The sequence below is a fragment of the Pipistrellus hanaki genome (assembly GCF_964339955.1).
Source record: "Pipistrellus hanaki genome assembly, chromosome: 13".
Lineage (NCBI taxonomy): Eukaryota > Metazoa > Chordata > Mammalia > Chiroptera > Vespertilionidae > Pipistrellus > Pipistrellus hanaki.
Genome location: NC_140515.1, coordinates 23,127,410 through 23,143,117, shown reverse-complemented (window position 1 = coordinate 23,143,117; position 15,708 = coordinate 23,127,410). Strand labels below are relative to the sequence as shown.

The 15,708-nt window shown below is 48.5% G+C and overlaps 1 protein-coding gene across 1 annotated transcript in view; it reads right to left on the bottom strand.

Annotated features, from left to right (window-relative positions):
* Positions 1–15,281, bottom strand: part of LOC311632015 (store-operated calcium entry regulator STIMATE) — a 45,256-nt gene extending 29,975 nt beyond the window's left edge. The window contains exon 1 of the mRNA XM_084902966.1: positions 14,980–15,281. Coding sequence (XP_084759092.1) covers positions 14,980–15,136 — 157 coding nt within the window. The 5' untranslated portion in view covers positions 15,137–15,281. The remainder of the gene's footprint in view (positions 1–14,979) is intronic.
* Between the last annotated feature and the right edge of the window lie 427 nt (positions 15,282–15,708).

Here is a 15,708-nt window from a genome sequence, read left to right as displayed (position 1 = left end):
GAGAATTGAACCCTAACCCTAACACTAGCACACACTAACCCTATGAGCTAAAACATCTGCAGTCCTCCCTGGCCGTCAGTAGGAATCGCATCCAGAGTGGTGGGCTGGGTAATTGAGGCACCTTGGGGTTCCGTTCACAGCTGTTTTTATCTCTTCTTCACAGAAAAACAGCAGAGGGTCTGGGTGAGAGGAAGAAGGGAGACAAACGAGAATTGTGAACACCAGTAGAGGAACGAGACACTGTAAATAAATCATGACCCATGGGGCTGGGAGCACCAGACATCCTAGACAAGATGGTTTGAGTCAAACTAGGATTCCTGAATGCCAGTGCTCACTTTGTTCCTCTATCTGCTGGGTACCCTCCAATTTTCCTTCCATGAAGACACTGGGAAGACCACCCACGTGGCATGGTGGTCATGAGAGGCACTATCACACTCTTTTGCATCCCTTGTCCTATTGCACAGACACAGAGTGAGCGACCTAGGGACAAAGATTAAACAGACAGCTTGGCTGAAGATCAGATCAAAAGAGAGGGGTGCCTCCATCTCATTCCTTGAGAGCTACGGTCCACAGTTATAGGTAGTGAGGGAAAGCGCCTGAGCATGCTTCCTTTGGGCTTGCTCATCAGCCAAGCGACCTGCAAGAGATTCAGCTAAGCATCTTACCACACCTGACACAATGCAGGAGGAGCCAGAGGCTGTACCACTGATGTGGGTGGGCAAGCACAGAACCCAAAGAAAGCAGTTTGGGAGAAGGGCTTTCTGGGTGATGTTTTGGGATTTTCTTACAACTGTGTCCTCCTGGGTTCCAGCCTTCCTAGAAGTCTAGAGTGAACATAAACCAACCCCAGAGAATCAGCATGCTCCGGCGCTGCAATTTCTTATTTGAGACAACCCTGCCTGTGCCAGCTTCCGATCAGAAAGGCCAGAAACATTCATGGGACCATGTTAAAAAAAAAGAAAAAAAAAAAAAAAAAGATGTTTACGGCCTGCCTGCTTGTCCTCAGACTCTCCAACTGGCTATCGGGTCAGGGAGCATGCTTTTGGGCTTGCTCACCAGCCAAGCTACCTGCAAGAGACTTATTAGCTAAACATCTTACCACACCTGACACTGTGTAAGAGGAGCCAGAGGCTGTACTATTGATGTGGGTGGGCAAGTATATAGAATCCAAAGAAAGTGGAGTCAAAGCACTCTGCCAAACAATGACCAAACAATCTGAGATGAGAATCAGGAGAGTGGTGATCATGCCTAAGTACATTCTAGGGGCAGGGGGATGGCAGGTGGCTGGGAGAAACTCACCAAGAGCTCAGAGCAGTGAACAAAGACTATACAAAGACTCGATGTAACAAAGCTCTATACTGTATTCAAGCTGGAACTTTAGCACTTCCTCTCCAGCAATATTGAGATATGAGCACTTTGGGCTGCAGTACGTTTAAGAGTGGGGGGAAAAGAGGATCCATTGACTGTCCCCTTACAAAAAGATATTGAGAATGTGTAAAAAGTAACCGTGCAAGGAATAAACGAGCTCCATTTCCATTATTGGCCCCTTTATGACTCCCATACCTAACTCAAAGGTTCATTATACAACAAATTAGTCAACAAATTAGTCTGAAAGTTATCTTATTCTACAATCCACACTGAATTTACTACCAGTTAAAATACAAGCAGTGAGCAACCAGGTTGGCTTGCCACTCAAGGCAATCCTAGGAATACAACAAACTGCCTCTTGGAGTCCCTTAAGATAGAAGCAGCAGCCGACTGCCACCTTGGATGAGATGTTCACTGGCATTGCTGAGCCTGCTTCTACCACTTTCAAAAACTCAGGAGGAATAGTGATGCTACAACCCACCCTTCGGGATTCTGGCAGTCCTGCTCACCAAGACGAAATCCAGACAACAAGCTCTCACCTGTCTGCCCGGTATGTAGCTCTATTCTTATATCCCTTCCATGAACACTCAGCATACAAGTCTGGCTTTCCTAGTTACTGGTCCAAATGATCTGTCTTCCTAAGCAGACTGCAGACTCTTGGGGAACAAATATAAAGTCTCCTAACCTTTCCCGCACTCACCTTCACTATATTAGTTATCTAACTGTGTAACAAATTAATCTACAATTTAGTGGCTTAAAACAATTTAGTATCGGCTTAGCTGGGTAGTTCTGGCTCATGGTATCTTGTAAGGTTGCAAACTACAAACCATCTGAGGCCTTGACTGGGGCTGGAGGACCCACTTTTGAGAAGGCTCAACACGTGGCTGTTGGCAAAAGTCCTCACAGCTCCTTACCCCGCGTCTCTCTACAGCTAGGCCTGAATGTCCTCAACACAGCACAGCTGGCTCTCCCCTGAGCAAGTGATCCATGAGGCAGCAAACAAGAGAGCACGCCACAAGAGACAAAAGCTGCAGCCTTTTAAATAACTTAATCACTTTTAAACGGCCATTACTTCTGCCACATTCTTCTGGGCGCACAGAATAACCCTGAGCCACATGGGAGAGGTGTGCTTCAATTTGTGAGGCTTCTGTTGTTACATTTTCAAACTCACTAATCAATTAAACTCTTCTGTAGAGTTTAATTTTCTGTTAAGTCCATCCAGTGCATTTTTTCTTTTAAAAAATGTATATTTTTATTGATTTCAGAGAGGAAAGTAGAGGGATGAAGAGAGAGAAATATCAATGATGAGAGAGAATCATTGATTGGCTGCCTCCTGCACACCCCTCACTAAGGATTGAACCCATAAGCCAGGCATGTGCCTTGACTGGAAATCGAACGGTGACACCCTGGTTCATAGGTTGCCGCTCAATCACTGAGTCATGCAGGCCGGGTAATCCAGTGAATTTTTCAGAAATTGTAGTTTCAGTTAAAGACATTCTACTTGGTTCACTTTTACATCTTCCACTGTACTCCCCACTATGCTCCAGGTTTTCTTTAAAACCTTCAGCATACTTATTGTAACTGTGTAAAGTCTTGTATGGTGTTTCTATTATCTCTGTAACTTCTCAGTCTATTTATATTGACTGACTTTTCTCCCAATTACAGGTCACAATTTCCTGTTTCTTCACATGTCTAGAAATTTTTTTATTAGAGACTATACATTATGATTACTACATTAACTACTTGGATTTTGTCTTCCTTTAATGAGTATCAAGTTTGTTTTTGTAAGCCCTTAAGTTTATATAGCAGCGTGGTTCTCAAAACTGCCTGGTACTGGCATAAGAACAGACATATAGATCAATGGAATAGAATAGAGAACCCAGAAATCGACCCAAATCACTGTGGCCAATTAATATTTGACAAAGGAGGCATGAACATACAATGGAGTCAAGACAGTCTCTTCAATAAATGGTTGGGGAAATTGGACAGATACATGCAAAAAAATGAATCTAGACCACCAACTTACACCATACACAAAAATAAACTCAAAATGGATCAAGGACTTAAACATATGACAGGAAATCATAAAAATACTAAAGAAATCCACAGGCAGAAAAATCTCTGACATATGCCGAAGTAATTTCTTTACTGATACTGCTCCTAGGGCAATGGAAACTAAAGCAAAAATAAACAAATGGGACTACATCAAAATAAAAAGCTTTTGCACAGCAAAGGAGACCATCAATAAAACAACAAGAAAGCCCACTGCATGGGACAACATATTTGCCAATGATATCAACGGTAAGGGTTTGATCTCTAACATTTACAGGGAACTCATGCAGCTTAACAAAAGGAAGATAAACAACCCAATCAAAAAATGGGCAACTGATCTAAATAAACACTTTTCGAAAGAAGACAGAAGGAAGGCCAAGAGACATATGAAAACCTGCTCAAAGTCACTAATCATCAAAGAGATGCAAATCAAAACAACAATTCGGTACCTGTCAGAATGGCTTTATCAACAAATGACAAGTGCTGGTGAGGATGCAGAGAAAAAGGAACCCTGGTGCACTGCTGGTGGGAATGCGGACTGGTGCAGCCACTGTGGAGAACAGTATGGAGTTTCCTCATAAAACTAAAAATGGAACTCCCATTTGACCCAGTGATCCCACTTCTAGGAATATATCCCAAGAAACTAGAAACACGAATTAGAAAAGATATATGCACCCTTATGTTCATAGCAGCACAATTTACCATAGCTAAAACATGGATGTGAGAGTGAAACATCGACTGATTGCCTTCTACACGTGCCCCTTTTGGGCATCAAACTCACAATCTGGCTGGGTATGTGCCTGAACAGGAATTTAACCTGTGACCTTTCGGTGTTTGGGATGATGCGTCAACCGAGCCACACCAACCAGGTCAGAAATGCTTAATTTACATAAAGTCTAATTTATCTCTTTTAAAAATGTTTCAAGCTTTTTGTGTCCTAAGAAATCTTGGCCTATCCCAAAATCACAAAGCTTTTCTCCTATATTTTCTTCTAGAAGTATTATAGTTTTCACTTTTACATCTAGATCTGTGATATATTTTTACTCAATTTTTGTGTATGGTATCAAGACTTGTTTTTAAGCTATGTACCTTCCCTTTGGGGCTATATGAGGCATGATTCTTTTGAGTTGTCTACTGAATGCCTCAGTGTTCAACAAAGTCACTCACTCTACCTGGAAATAAAACCATCTCCCAGTCCTAGAAATAGTTCAGCTTAGGGCTTCCCAGCAGCTGTTCTCTGCTTTGCCTAAGTTTTACCCTATGCGCACAGATTGATGTTTGGAAAAAGACTTGTGGAAACCCCTGAAAGCCAATGTCTAGAGCTTTTCTTCTATGTCGCTCTTTTCCTCCATGTTGAACCTGAAAATTCCATTGCCTTTGACTTCCTCAACTTCGTCTTCTCAATTCAGCAAGGCTGCTGGCTCTGCTAGGTTCCTCCTCGCAGCTCCGAGACCTGGAAACTGCCTTCAGCAGAAAGTTGGGGAGAAGACTACAGGGCTCACCTCATGATTTTCATGCTCTCGGGGATCACTGTCCTGGCTCCCTGGTGCCCACTGTCTGTAGACAGTTGTTTCGTGTATTTTGTTTTGTTTTCTGGTTGCTTATAGAAGAAGGAGACATTCTATATGGGTGACTCCTTTATTGACCAAAGCTTCTTCCTCCATGCTGAACAGGTGCAAATGTTAAATGTATCTATGCAGTATAGGGTCCTCTGATTCAACAACAAGCCCTCATTTGATTTCAACTTCAAAATGAAAAGCCTTTGGCTTTTTTCTTCCTGGTCCACCTTATCATGCTTAAAAAATGACTGTGATATCACTCTCAGTGGAAAGCCAAACAGGTGAGGAACAACTGGAACCAAATGGTGAACTTCACATGCAGAAGACACAGAAGGCCAGCGGCCAGAGAAGCAGTGTCCCTGTGTCGGAGCTGTGGTGCCCACTGCTCACGGCGGGCAGAACAGGGGATGCCCGGGATTCAGAATGAGACCCACCAGGTCTGAGTCCCAGTATTCCACTGAGTGGCTGCCACAGCCTTAGACAATTCATATAACCAGTTCGTGCCTCAGTTCCCCTAAGTATGAAATAGGATAATTGGCGTGCCCAGCTTACGTGGTTAACGTGAGAAATAAAGAGTTAGTATCTGTGAGGCACTTACAGGGCTTGGCACATACTGAGCACTCTGCAAATGCAACCTGGTCCTGTCACAAGACCAAAAACTGGCCAAAGCACCTTCAGAGCCTGTATCTCTGACCTCCCACCCGGGAAGGCATTCCAAGGAAGACCGAAAACAGACCCTCCATCGACATAGTCTTAAAATATTTCCCCACAAGTCATTTATTAATCACAAAGGGGAAAATTGTAACGTCACAGTGCCCAGGCCTGGAGGAAAGAGAACCTCAGCAATACTGGGATAATTCAAGACTGGGGCCTCCGGTTCTAACACACTGAGGAGGTCACAGCATCGCTTACGCAGCATCCCTGCCAAAAACACAACCTGAACATAATCACGAGAAAACATCTGACAAACCCAATCTGAGATGTTCTACAAAATCACTGATCTGTACTCTTCAAAAGCGTCAAGACTGAGAAATATCAGAAAGTCTGAAAAATCATTCGAGACTAAAGGAGACTAAAGGGATGTGGCAACTGAATGCAACGAACGACCCTGGACCAGGATAAAATAGCTGTGAAGACTGAATTTGGACAATGAATGCTGTCTGAATATAGCCTGCAGAGTGATAGCATGTTAACATTAAATATCCTGAGTTTGGATAGCTGTATGGTGGTTATAAAAGAGAATACCTATGTCCTTAGAAACTGCAGGCTGAAATAGTGATAAGAAAGGAAAGATCCCCGTCTACCCCTTCTCCTAAGGGTTACTGCTCTCTTTATGCTCACCCTCCCGGTGGAGAGCACCAGACATTTTGGGCTTGAGCACTCAGCCAGGGCCCAGGCATGTGCCAGCGCCAGGGGGGCAGACAAGCAGACCAGGCCCGACGAGCAACAGTGACACGCAGAGGCCTAGCCTGTATGGTACAGACTGTCCATCCTGTTGACTTCAAAGGAGAATGTATTTGGTCATGAAGGAAAGTTTCTTGGAAGAAGGGAGGATGTGGCTAGGGAAGGAGGAAAGGGAAAAGCATTTAAGGGAAAGAGGGATGTGGGTAGGGAGGAGGTAGGATGGGGCTCAGCAGGTGCCCGGGCTGGGAGAAGAGCAGCCCTAGAGCATCTTGCTGCACCCCAGTGTCTGATCACAAGGCTACCCCCCTGGCCCAGGCTACAGGGCAGACCCTGGTGACTGCAGTGTGCACATCAGTGGTTGCCACTCAGTGGTCTGTGAGGCCATAGCACAGAAAGAGCTCAAGAAAGGAGGATGGGCAGGTCCCGGAGTCTGGCAGTCAGGCAAGATGCCAGAAGGCCACCTCATCCCAGGCAAAGGACCCACCATATAACACCACTGGCAGCTCCAGCAGTGGGAGTGAGGGCTGAGAAGCTCACTGCTGTGACTCAGTGGTTCACATGCTATGAACACCTTCAGACAACACTGACCCCCGCCCACCCCTCCTTGCCCTCATGTCTCATATCACCACAAACTGAGGCACTTGATGGAAAAAAACACATTCATGTAAGTCTCCCGGCATCAAACCCCTGGGGCCATGGTGGGGCCAGCAGTGGAAATGATAGACTTGCAACTTTCCTGTCTGCTGCCTCTGAAACCCAGCAGCAAACCCAGCCAGAGAGGAGCAGCCCTCAGGTGAGCTCTGAGTAAGCCCCCTGCACACGTCGCTCCTCCCTGTGTACACGCGGCCCTGGCAGCCTTGCTCCCTGGACAACCTGCAAATATTTTAGCTCCAACTCACTACCCCAAACAGAAACCTGCTTACATGCTCCCGTGCCATGTGGGTCAGGATGTTCATTCACATTGTGTGAGGGTCTGGGCAGACCTGCGATGTGCGCTGTGTCTGCCCACCTTTTCCTGCAGGATGTCTGTGTCATTTAACCCAGGAACTGGCACCACTGCGTCTCCCACACCACTGTTCATGCTATTAATGAAAATGTCTTCTAAGAAAATGGGAAAGCCCATGAAGAGCAGTGATGAGCTTTGAGGTTAGAACAGCCCACAGACTAGAATAAAAGCTAGGGGTGGGGGGCCAGTAAAAACATAGTGTTGGCCCTGCACGTGTCCTAACCTACGGTACATACATCTTTGTTCATGAAAGAAAGATGTAAAGAAAAAGCATGATAGCTCTTGGCACCTGGCACTGGCAAATACTTGACACCAAGACTTTAAAAGACATTTTTTTATTGTTGTTGTTAATCCTTAATGGAGGATATTTTTCCATTGATTTTTTAGAGAGTGGAAGGGAAGGAGAGTAATAGAGAGAGAGAAAGACAGAGAGAAACATCGATGTGAGAGAGACACATCGATTGGTTGCTCCCTGCATATGCCCTGGCCAGGGCCAGGGATCGAGCCTGCAACCGAGGTACATGCCCTTGACTGAAATTGAACCCAAAACCCTATCGTCCATGGGCTGAAACTCCCCTGTCCACTGAGTCAACTGACTAGGGCCAAATTTATTTTATTTTTTTATGTATGCTTATTGATTTCAGAGAGGAAGGGAGAGGGAAGAGAGAGAAATATAAATGATGAGGGAGAATCACAGATTGCATGGCCCCTGGAGATTGAGCCTGCAACCCGTGCATGTACCCTTGACCAGAATCAAACCCCAGCCCCGTCAGTCCACACGGGCTGACACTCTATCTACTGAGCCAAACCAGCTAGGGCAAATTTATATGTTTAATGCTATTAATAGCCATAAAACAGCCTGAAGCTTCCAATAATAATTTGGACGTAAAAAAGAATTATTAAGAAAACTGAAATTATTCAAGTAGGAAAAAAGGAGCCCAGGGCTACAGAGTAATCAGGAAGTGCACCTGGAAAGGGGAGCAAAAAGGCAGGCGGAGGGGGAGGTGGCTAAGCGCGTTTGGAGTCTGAGGGGCCTGGCTTATGTTTCAGCTCTGCACCCACTAACCAGCACTTTGTCCTAGATGCTTCACCTGCTCCCTGTCCTTGTTTGTAAGATAAAAATAACCCCTCCTTCCAGGATCCTGTGAAGTACATCAAGCACTGAGCATAAGTGCCCGAACATGGGGACTCGGTCAAAAGCAAGCGGCAGGAAAGAAGCTGCCTATAGCGGCCAGTGCACCACATGCTACCAAGGGACCTGGTAGCCAATAACTCGGACACAGGTTCTTCAGCTGTAAGTGACCTGCCCCAGTCCACCCACTGCCCTCTCACGGCCCACGGGAGTCTCTGTAGGTGGAAACACCAGGACTGGGTGAAGAAATATTACACCAACTTAAGCCACCGGGTGCGGGTACATGCTAACTGGGAATTCACAACCACTGTGTTGCTGCCATAAAGTTTTACTATCACGCAGCCTATGAAGAGGGCTAAAGGGAAAGGTGCTATGCAAACAAGATGAAAAGGGAATGTTTAACCTAATTCAGAAAACAAGCTACTCAAGCACTCCTGAAATGTTCTTCCACAGAACTCCTGAATGCAAATACTGTAAAAATGCAGGCGATGGCATCAACCCCCAACCTCTGCCCCGAAGAGGGCCTCACGTGCCTGACAGGGAACCAGCTTCCTTACAGACATTCTTTCCAATCTCCACATTCCCAGAAAAAGCCTTATCCCCCTCGGGCTGGGGAGCGAACTGAAGCTTCCAGAAATGGGTAGGTTGCCCAAGGGCACTGCAGGGCAGAAGCAGAAATGGAAGGCAGGTCAGACAGGTCCCAGAGCTGGGGATCCTGCTATTAGTAACCACCTGTAAAACGCTGTCCACACGACTTCACTTTCCTGTAAACATGATACTAATTGCAAAGGATTTTAAACAGATCATTAAAGCAGCAGAGGTTTGGTAGGCCCCTACAGGCAACACTGAACAAGCAGGTACTTAAAAGGCTAGCAATACATTTCCTTATATTATTCTACAATTCAGACAACTTTCTCTTGCCCTGGTTTTATTTCAAATTAATGAAATGTTATTATACATAAAGGAGCAGATCACCATTACGAATAAATGCTACCAGATAAATCAGCATTTAGGAAACCTGAAAAGTTCTAAACATTAGACTCCTAACCAGCCACCCTGCTTTCCCCGTGGGCACAACCCCAGCCTGGGACAGGAAACAGGGTGTCCTCCCTTTGCCTGGCTGGCACTCTGGGAGGACAGGCTGCCCACATTGAGAGAGTGTGTTTTGGGTTTAGACCCAGAGACAGGTGCCTTCGCACGTGAGCTCCAATTCGGCCATCCCTAGTTGTCATTGTCTTACCAGGAGGAAGTGGACAGGGAGGGGAAATTTACTGGGGGACAGGATATTTGCAGGATCTCAAAGTATCTGCCACAGAGATCATTTATTACCTGCAAAGAGGAAAATGTACCTCGACAAGGGAGAGATCTAGAGACCTCCCCGCTCAGCTCAGTGATTGACCTTATTACCAGTGGGACCTCCTGATGTCACACGCCTCCCGGTGCGATGCACTATGAAGCACACAGCGCCCCTCATGGAGAGTTCCGACTGTGAGAAAGGATGTGTGAATCTCACAGCTCCTCCAGACCACACTCAGGAGACACAGGGGTCAGCCAAACAGCTCAAACACCACACAAAGTCGCCAGACAACTGGCCAGGATTCTTCAAAAAGGCAATGCCATTGAATAAAGCGTGTGAGTGTGCGTGCGTGTATGTAGGTGTGGATTCTTCTAGAACAGTGGTCAGCAAACCTTGGCTCAAAAGCCACATGAACCACTTCTTCAAAATAGACTTGCCCAGACCGAAAACCAACTTCTGCGCATGGGCCATGAAGCTTCAATTGCACTGTACGTGTGCGCCCACTCATGGTATTTTGTGGAAGAGCCATAGTCCAGGGGCCAAAGAGCCGCATGTGGCTTGCGAGCCACGGTTTGCCGACCACTGTTCTAGAGAAAGTGACTTAAAAAGCAATGCAAGGACCTTTATTGGATCATAGTTCTTGAAAATTCCAGAGACCTGGGACATTGGGGAAGTAGGAATATGGACTGGGTATTAGATGATAGAGTGAAGTTATTTATTTTCTTATGTGTGATTGTGAACCTGTGGTGATGTAGAAGGCTGCCTTTATTCTTTGGAGACTCAACTGAAGTTCTTAGGAGTAAAGTGTGATGCCAAAAGAAAGCATAGAGATATAAAGTGAATGTGGCAAAATGTGAACAATTTCTGAATCCAGGTGGAGGGCAGACCGCTGTTCACTCTATTACTGACCATCTTCCCCTTAGGTTGGACATTTTTAAAAATAAAAACTGGGATAGCGTGGGAAGAGATGATCCCAGGAAAGGTTGTCCCAACCTCAGTGTGTGTGTACAGAACACACAGGGAGGCCAGTTCACCATGTGAGAAAACACCAGGGTCTATTTGAGATTAAGATTTCAAAGCTGGGCCCACTGTTCTGTGACGTTACTTCGAGCTTCAGGGGGAAAAAACCTATCACTTCTCAATGCCGGCAGTGTTTTTGTAAAACCTTCTCACTTTCTCCAAGCTGGCTCGTCCCCGGGTCTGTAACATGGAAATAGGCAGGGAGCTTTATCCAAGCCCTTAAAATGCTTGTTTTGTGAGAAACCAATTCTGTCTACACTTCAGCCCAGAACTCTGCCTGGACACAGTGAAGGCGGCTTTGCACTCACACATCCTGACAGCAAACACCCCCAAAAGCCAACACACACACCCTGGCCAGTCCTGACCTCTGGCTGCCAGCAGGCCTACTGCCCTGCACTGGACAGTCCACTGGACTCCGGGGCTCTCAGCTCCATTGTGCTGTGACTCTAGTCTGAGTGACTCCATCGAGTCGCAGACTAGAGACAAAGCCACCAAAACAGGAGGAACTGCTGGGCAGGCAGCTCGTGACAAAGCCCCTCGTTTAAAGCACTCCTTTCTACTTAGACAGTTGTACCTTTACGGGGCCTCCCAGAAAGCCCAGTGTTGGGAAGTCCTTGAATAAGCTTACCCGAATCTGTTCCACTTTCCTAACTGGAGCCTCTGGAAGGCTCACCGACTCAACAAGGGGATGCAGACAGCGGCCTGTCATACACAGTCTGTATGTTTAGGGAGCTTGAAGAATCGGCTAAGGATAGCACCTGGCACACCAACTCTCAACCGCCAGTTCTGGACCGGGACCACTTGAAAAGCCCCACACCAAGGGCCAGGAAGAGAAATCCTTGTGAGAATCAAAATCCTCCCCCAAGATGTTAAGTCTTCCTCTAGGACAAAACCCTATAGAATAAAAATCACAGCAACTTGTAAATAGAGAAAAAAGTGATTTTCTGGGTAGAAAAGAAACACAGAGAGTGGTCTGAGGCATCACTGAAATCAGGATGCAGAGTGATGTCTGGCAGAGAAGGGGGTGCACTTTATAGAACGGAGCTGGTCCAACAGGGAACCGGAACAGTACCTGCCCCCAGAACCTGGGGAAGTGTCCGAGAAGAGAAGCCCTGAGCCCACTGCCCGGTGGACGAAAGCACGGGAAGGGAAAAGACTAGGACTGCACAGAAGCAGGGACAGTTCATTCAAACTGCTGAGGAGAGAAGAATGCTTGAAGAAGGTAACGATGGAACTCAGGGCGGCGTCTTAACAAGACTTCCCTCAGGGGCTGCAGAGTGGACATTCTCGTCATGGGAGCCTGGCTCTTCTGAGGAAGCGACGCTGGGACCAGGAGGCGAACAGCTCCAACAAAGCCGAACAGCTCACAGGTGTACTTCCTAGAGACCATCTCCACCCCTTTCCCTTTCCCCAGCCAAGTCATTCCAACTGTAAGGCAGCCCCTCCCACTTCCTCCTCCCCCAGTGCACAAGGCAGAGCCCACAGTTACACTTCACCAGAACCAAGTTTAGGAGGAAAGAAAGGACCTTCCCTGACTGGGTCCGTATCCGTGGGGGTCTCCTTGGCCTGCTGGCTGCTTCTAGGGTGACTAAGGCGCTGGCTCTCACCCCAGGGCAGACACAGCCTTTTTTTTTTTTTTTTTTTTTTAATATATTTTATTGATTTTATACAGAGAGGAAGGGAGAGAGATAGAGAGTTAGAAACATCGATGAGAGAGAGTCATCGATCAGCTGCCTCTTGCACACCCCCCACTGGGGATATGCCCGCAACCAAGGTACATGCCCTTGACCGGAATCGAACCTGGGACCTTTCAGTCCCCAAGCCGACGCTCTATCCATTGAGCCAAACCGGTCCCCGCCAGACACAGCCTTTCCAATTCTTCTCCCCATCGCTCCTACTCATCATTGTCCCAGGACCTCCCACCCATTCCCACACGCTCCCTCTACGCCTAGCCTTACACTAACCAAGAGGCCCCTTTTTAGTCCGGTCTCTGCCTGCACCACAGTGGGATCTGCCCAAAGATTAAGTAAAGCAGCGAGTGTGTCCCTGAAGGCTCGCAGGGCCAGCACCATCCCTCTGCACACATTCAAACCGGCACGCTTCTCAGCTTCGAGGAACTCTGCCCTGTCATAATCACATTTCCCTCCCTGAATCACAAGTATCCAACCCCAGGGAGTAAGTCAGGCCATCCGCATCCATCAAAGGCACAAAAATTAGCCAGAGCTAAGAAATCGTGGGTTAGAGAACAAAATAGCAGCCATGGCTTGGAGAGAAAGGAAGGCCAGCTGGAGGAGCGAGGTGGGAGGGGAGAGAGGACCCACATACAATGTCGTGAAAACACACACAGTTCAAGCACCCAAGTCAGCAGCTGATTTTGGCTCTGTTGTCACAAATTACTACTGCGGGAACAAGTGGGCATTTGTTCAGCAAGGAAAACAGCAAGGCAAATAGAGACTAAAATGAAAACGTGGCAAACATATACACTTGGGCATTTGTTACAAGGTTTATCAAGGCCAGGCAACCAGGAGAAAGCGGGGTGCAAGAACAGTCTCTTCAGAGATCCCTAAAGCCTGGGAGAATTCACCCAAATAAGCCCATGCCACCAACAAGCGAAGTGGCCACTCCAGCCGCTGGACCAAACAAGACACACACATACTGCCGCAGGATCCCTCTGGGTGCTGAGGGAGTATTTTCTGCAGGAACCTCCCACCCTGAGCACAGTGGGGAAGTTATGAGAACAAGTCATTTTGAAATGAATGCCTCTATCCGGGTAGTTATAACCCTTCCCCCAAAATGCAATCGCAGGGACACTCCTAGGCCTACAAGCCAACGGAAGCTTCTTTTTCCTTTAATAAAGGGAAGGATGTGCGCTAAGAAAATACCCCCTCAGGTCTCTCCCCCCTCACCCATACACACACCAGGCAGCACACATGACAGCGGGGTGGAAAAATCTAGTTTTCCAGAAGGATCGTCTGGGGCTTTTTTCCTTCAACATGAAATTCTCAGGAATAGGCTCCTGGTGACTTCCGTACAGGGATTCAGGGACCTCCAGACCCTCTGTGCCTCCTTCTCCATTAAGCCACTAGGCTGCCCAAGTCTCAAGAAAAGGAAAGAAACTTAAAATAGAAATGATAAAAGTGGTCTGGGAAAAGGAAGAGCCCGGGGAGACTTAATTAAGAAAGTTTGGCAGAGACCGGTTTGGCTCAATGGATAGAGCGTCGGCTTGGGGACTGAAGGGTCCCGGGTTCGATTCCGGTCAAGGGCATGTACCTTGGTTGCGGGCACATCCCCGGTAGGGGGTGTGCAAGAGGCAGCTGATCGATGACTGTCTCTCATTGATGTTTCTAACTCACTCTCTCTCTCCCTTTCTCTCTGTACAAAATCAATAAAATATATTAAAAAAAATAAAATAAAAAAGAAAAGAAATACATTTAAAAAAAAAAAAAAAAGAAAAAGAAAAAGAAAGTTTGGGGCAAAGACGGCACAGGTGTGCCAAGTCTGGGAAAAAAGCAAAGGAAATGTGCAGAAGGGAGTCTGGGTGGGTCCTGTCCCTATCAAACCAGAAAATAAGCCCGAGAAAGCAGTTCCGGGGTGGGAGGAGGTGGAGGGGAGGAGGTAACCCTGGGAAGGCAATGCCCAGCTAACAAATCAGGTTACCGCAGAGCAGCGGGATTTAAATACAAAAAGGGGAGATAGCAATCTTTGGAGTGTAGGTGCAGGGAAGCAGCTCAGAATCAAACCGGGGATCCAGGGATGCGGGTTCAAAGTGCGGAGGGGAGGCCATGAAGAGCGAGGGGCACGGCCCCAGGTGGGATGTGGTTAGCCTTTAATTCGCGGTGACCAGGCGGGAGGGGAGCGAGTTTTAGGCGGGTACCTCAGGAGAGGTGTGTGCGGGTGGCAGGAGAGGAGCAGGGGTGCCCGTGGCTACGGGCGGCACCGATGGAACCAGGGGCTCCGGACCCGGGTCCCGGGGACGCCCGCGCTGGGGTCAAAGGGCGCGGGCACCTCCGCCCAAGGGCCCGGGTCCCCAGGCCTCAACTCTTCACACAGGAGGGTCCCCGCCGAGGGGCCTGGGCCCGCGCGACTCGGCCCGCGACTCGGGGTGCAGGGCCTCAGGAGGGGCGGGGAATCCCGGACTCACGCATCAACGTGCTGAAGGCCACGACGCCGAGCAGCCCCTGAAGGAAGATGCCGAAACTGTGCATGAGCGCGCCGCTCTCGCAGCGGCCCGCCCCGGACGCGGCGGTGGCGGACCCGCCCGACAGCCCGCGGCTCGCGTTCCCCGCAGGGCCCTGCATGACGGAGCCGGCGGAGGAGCGAGGGCGCCGCGGGCCGCACAGCCACGCTGCCTGCGGGGGCCGCGCCGCGAGCCGGAGCCGGAGCCCGAGCCCGAGCCCGGCGCCCGGAGTCCCAGCCGGCACCTCCGCCCGCCGCCGCCGACTCGGCACCCGCGTAACCCGACGTCTGAGATCGCAGCGCGCGATTGGCCCGGCGCGGCGTGGGGGCGGGCCTTGGCCGCCGGGGCGCTCCCCTCGAGGGGCGGGGCTCCGGCCGGGCGAGGGGCGGGGCCGTGAGCACGGGTCACAGGTAGGACCAGGTGAGCCGGGTGAGTAAAGGCGGGAGTGGGAAAGCGGCCCTGGGATCACCTGCCCCAAGTCAGAGGGGCGGGAGCAGGGACGGTCTGTGACTAAATTATATTTCCCTCCAAGATAAACCCTTCATATCCTGCAGAATTTATTAAAAAACACTCCTGGATTCCACCCTCAGATTACGATTCAGTAATTCTGACAGGGCCGAATCATCCACCATTTGCGGAAAGCAGCCTGGATTGTTCTGAAGCTCGCGGTTGAGGAAAACCACCTACGTATGG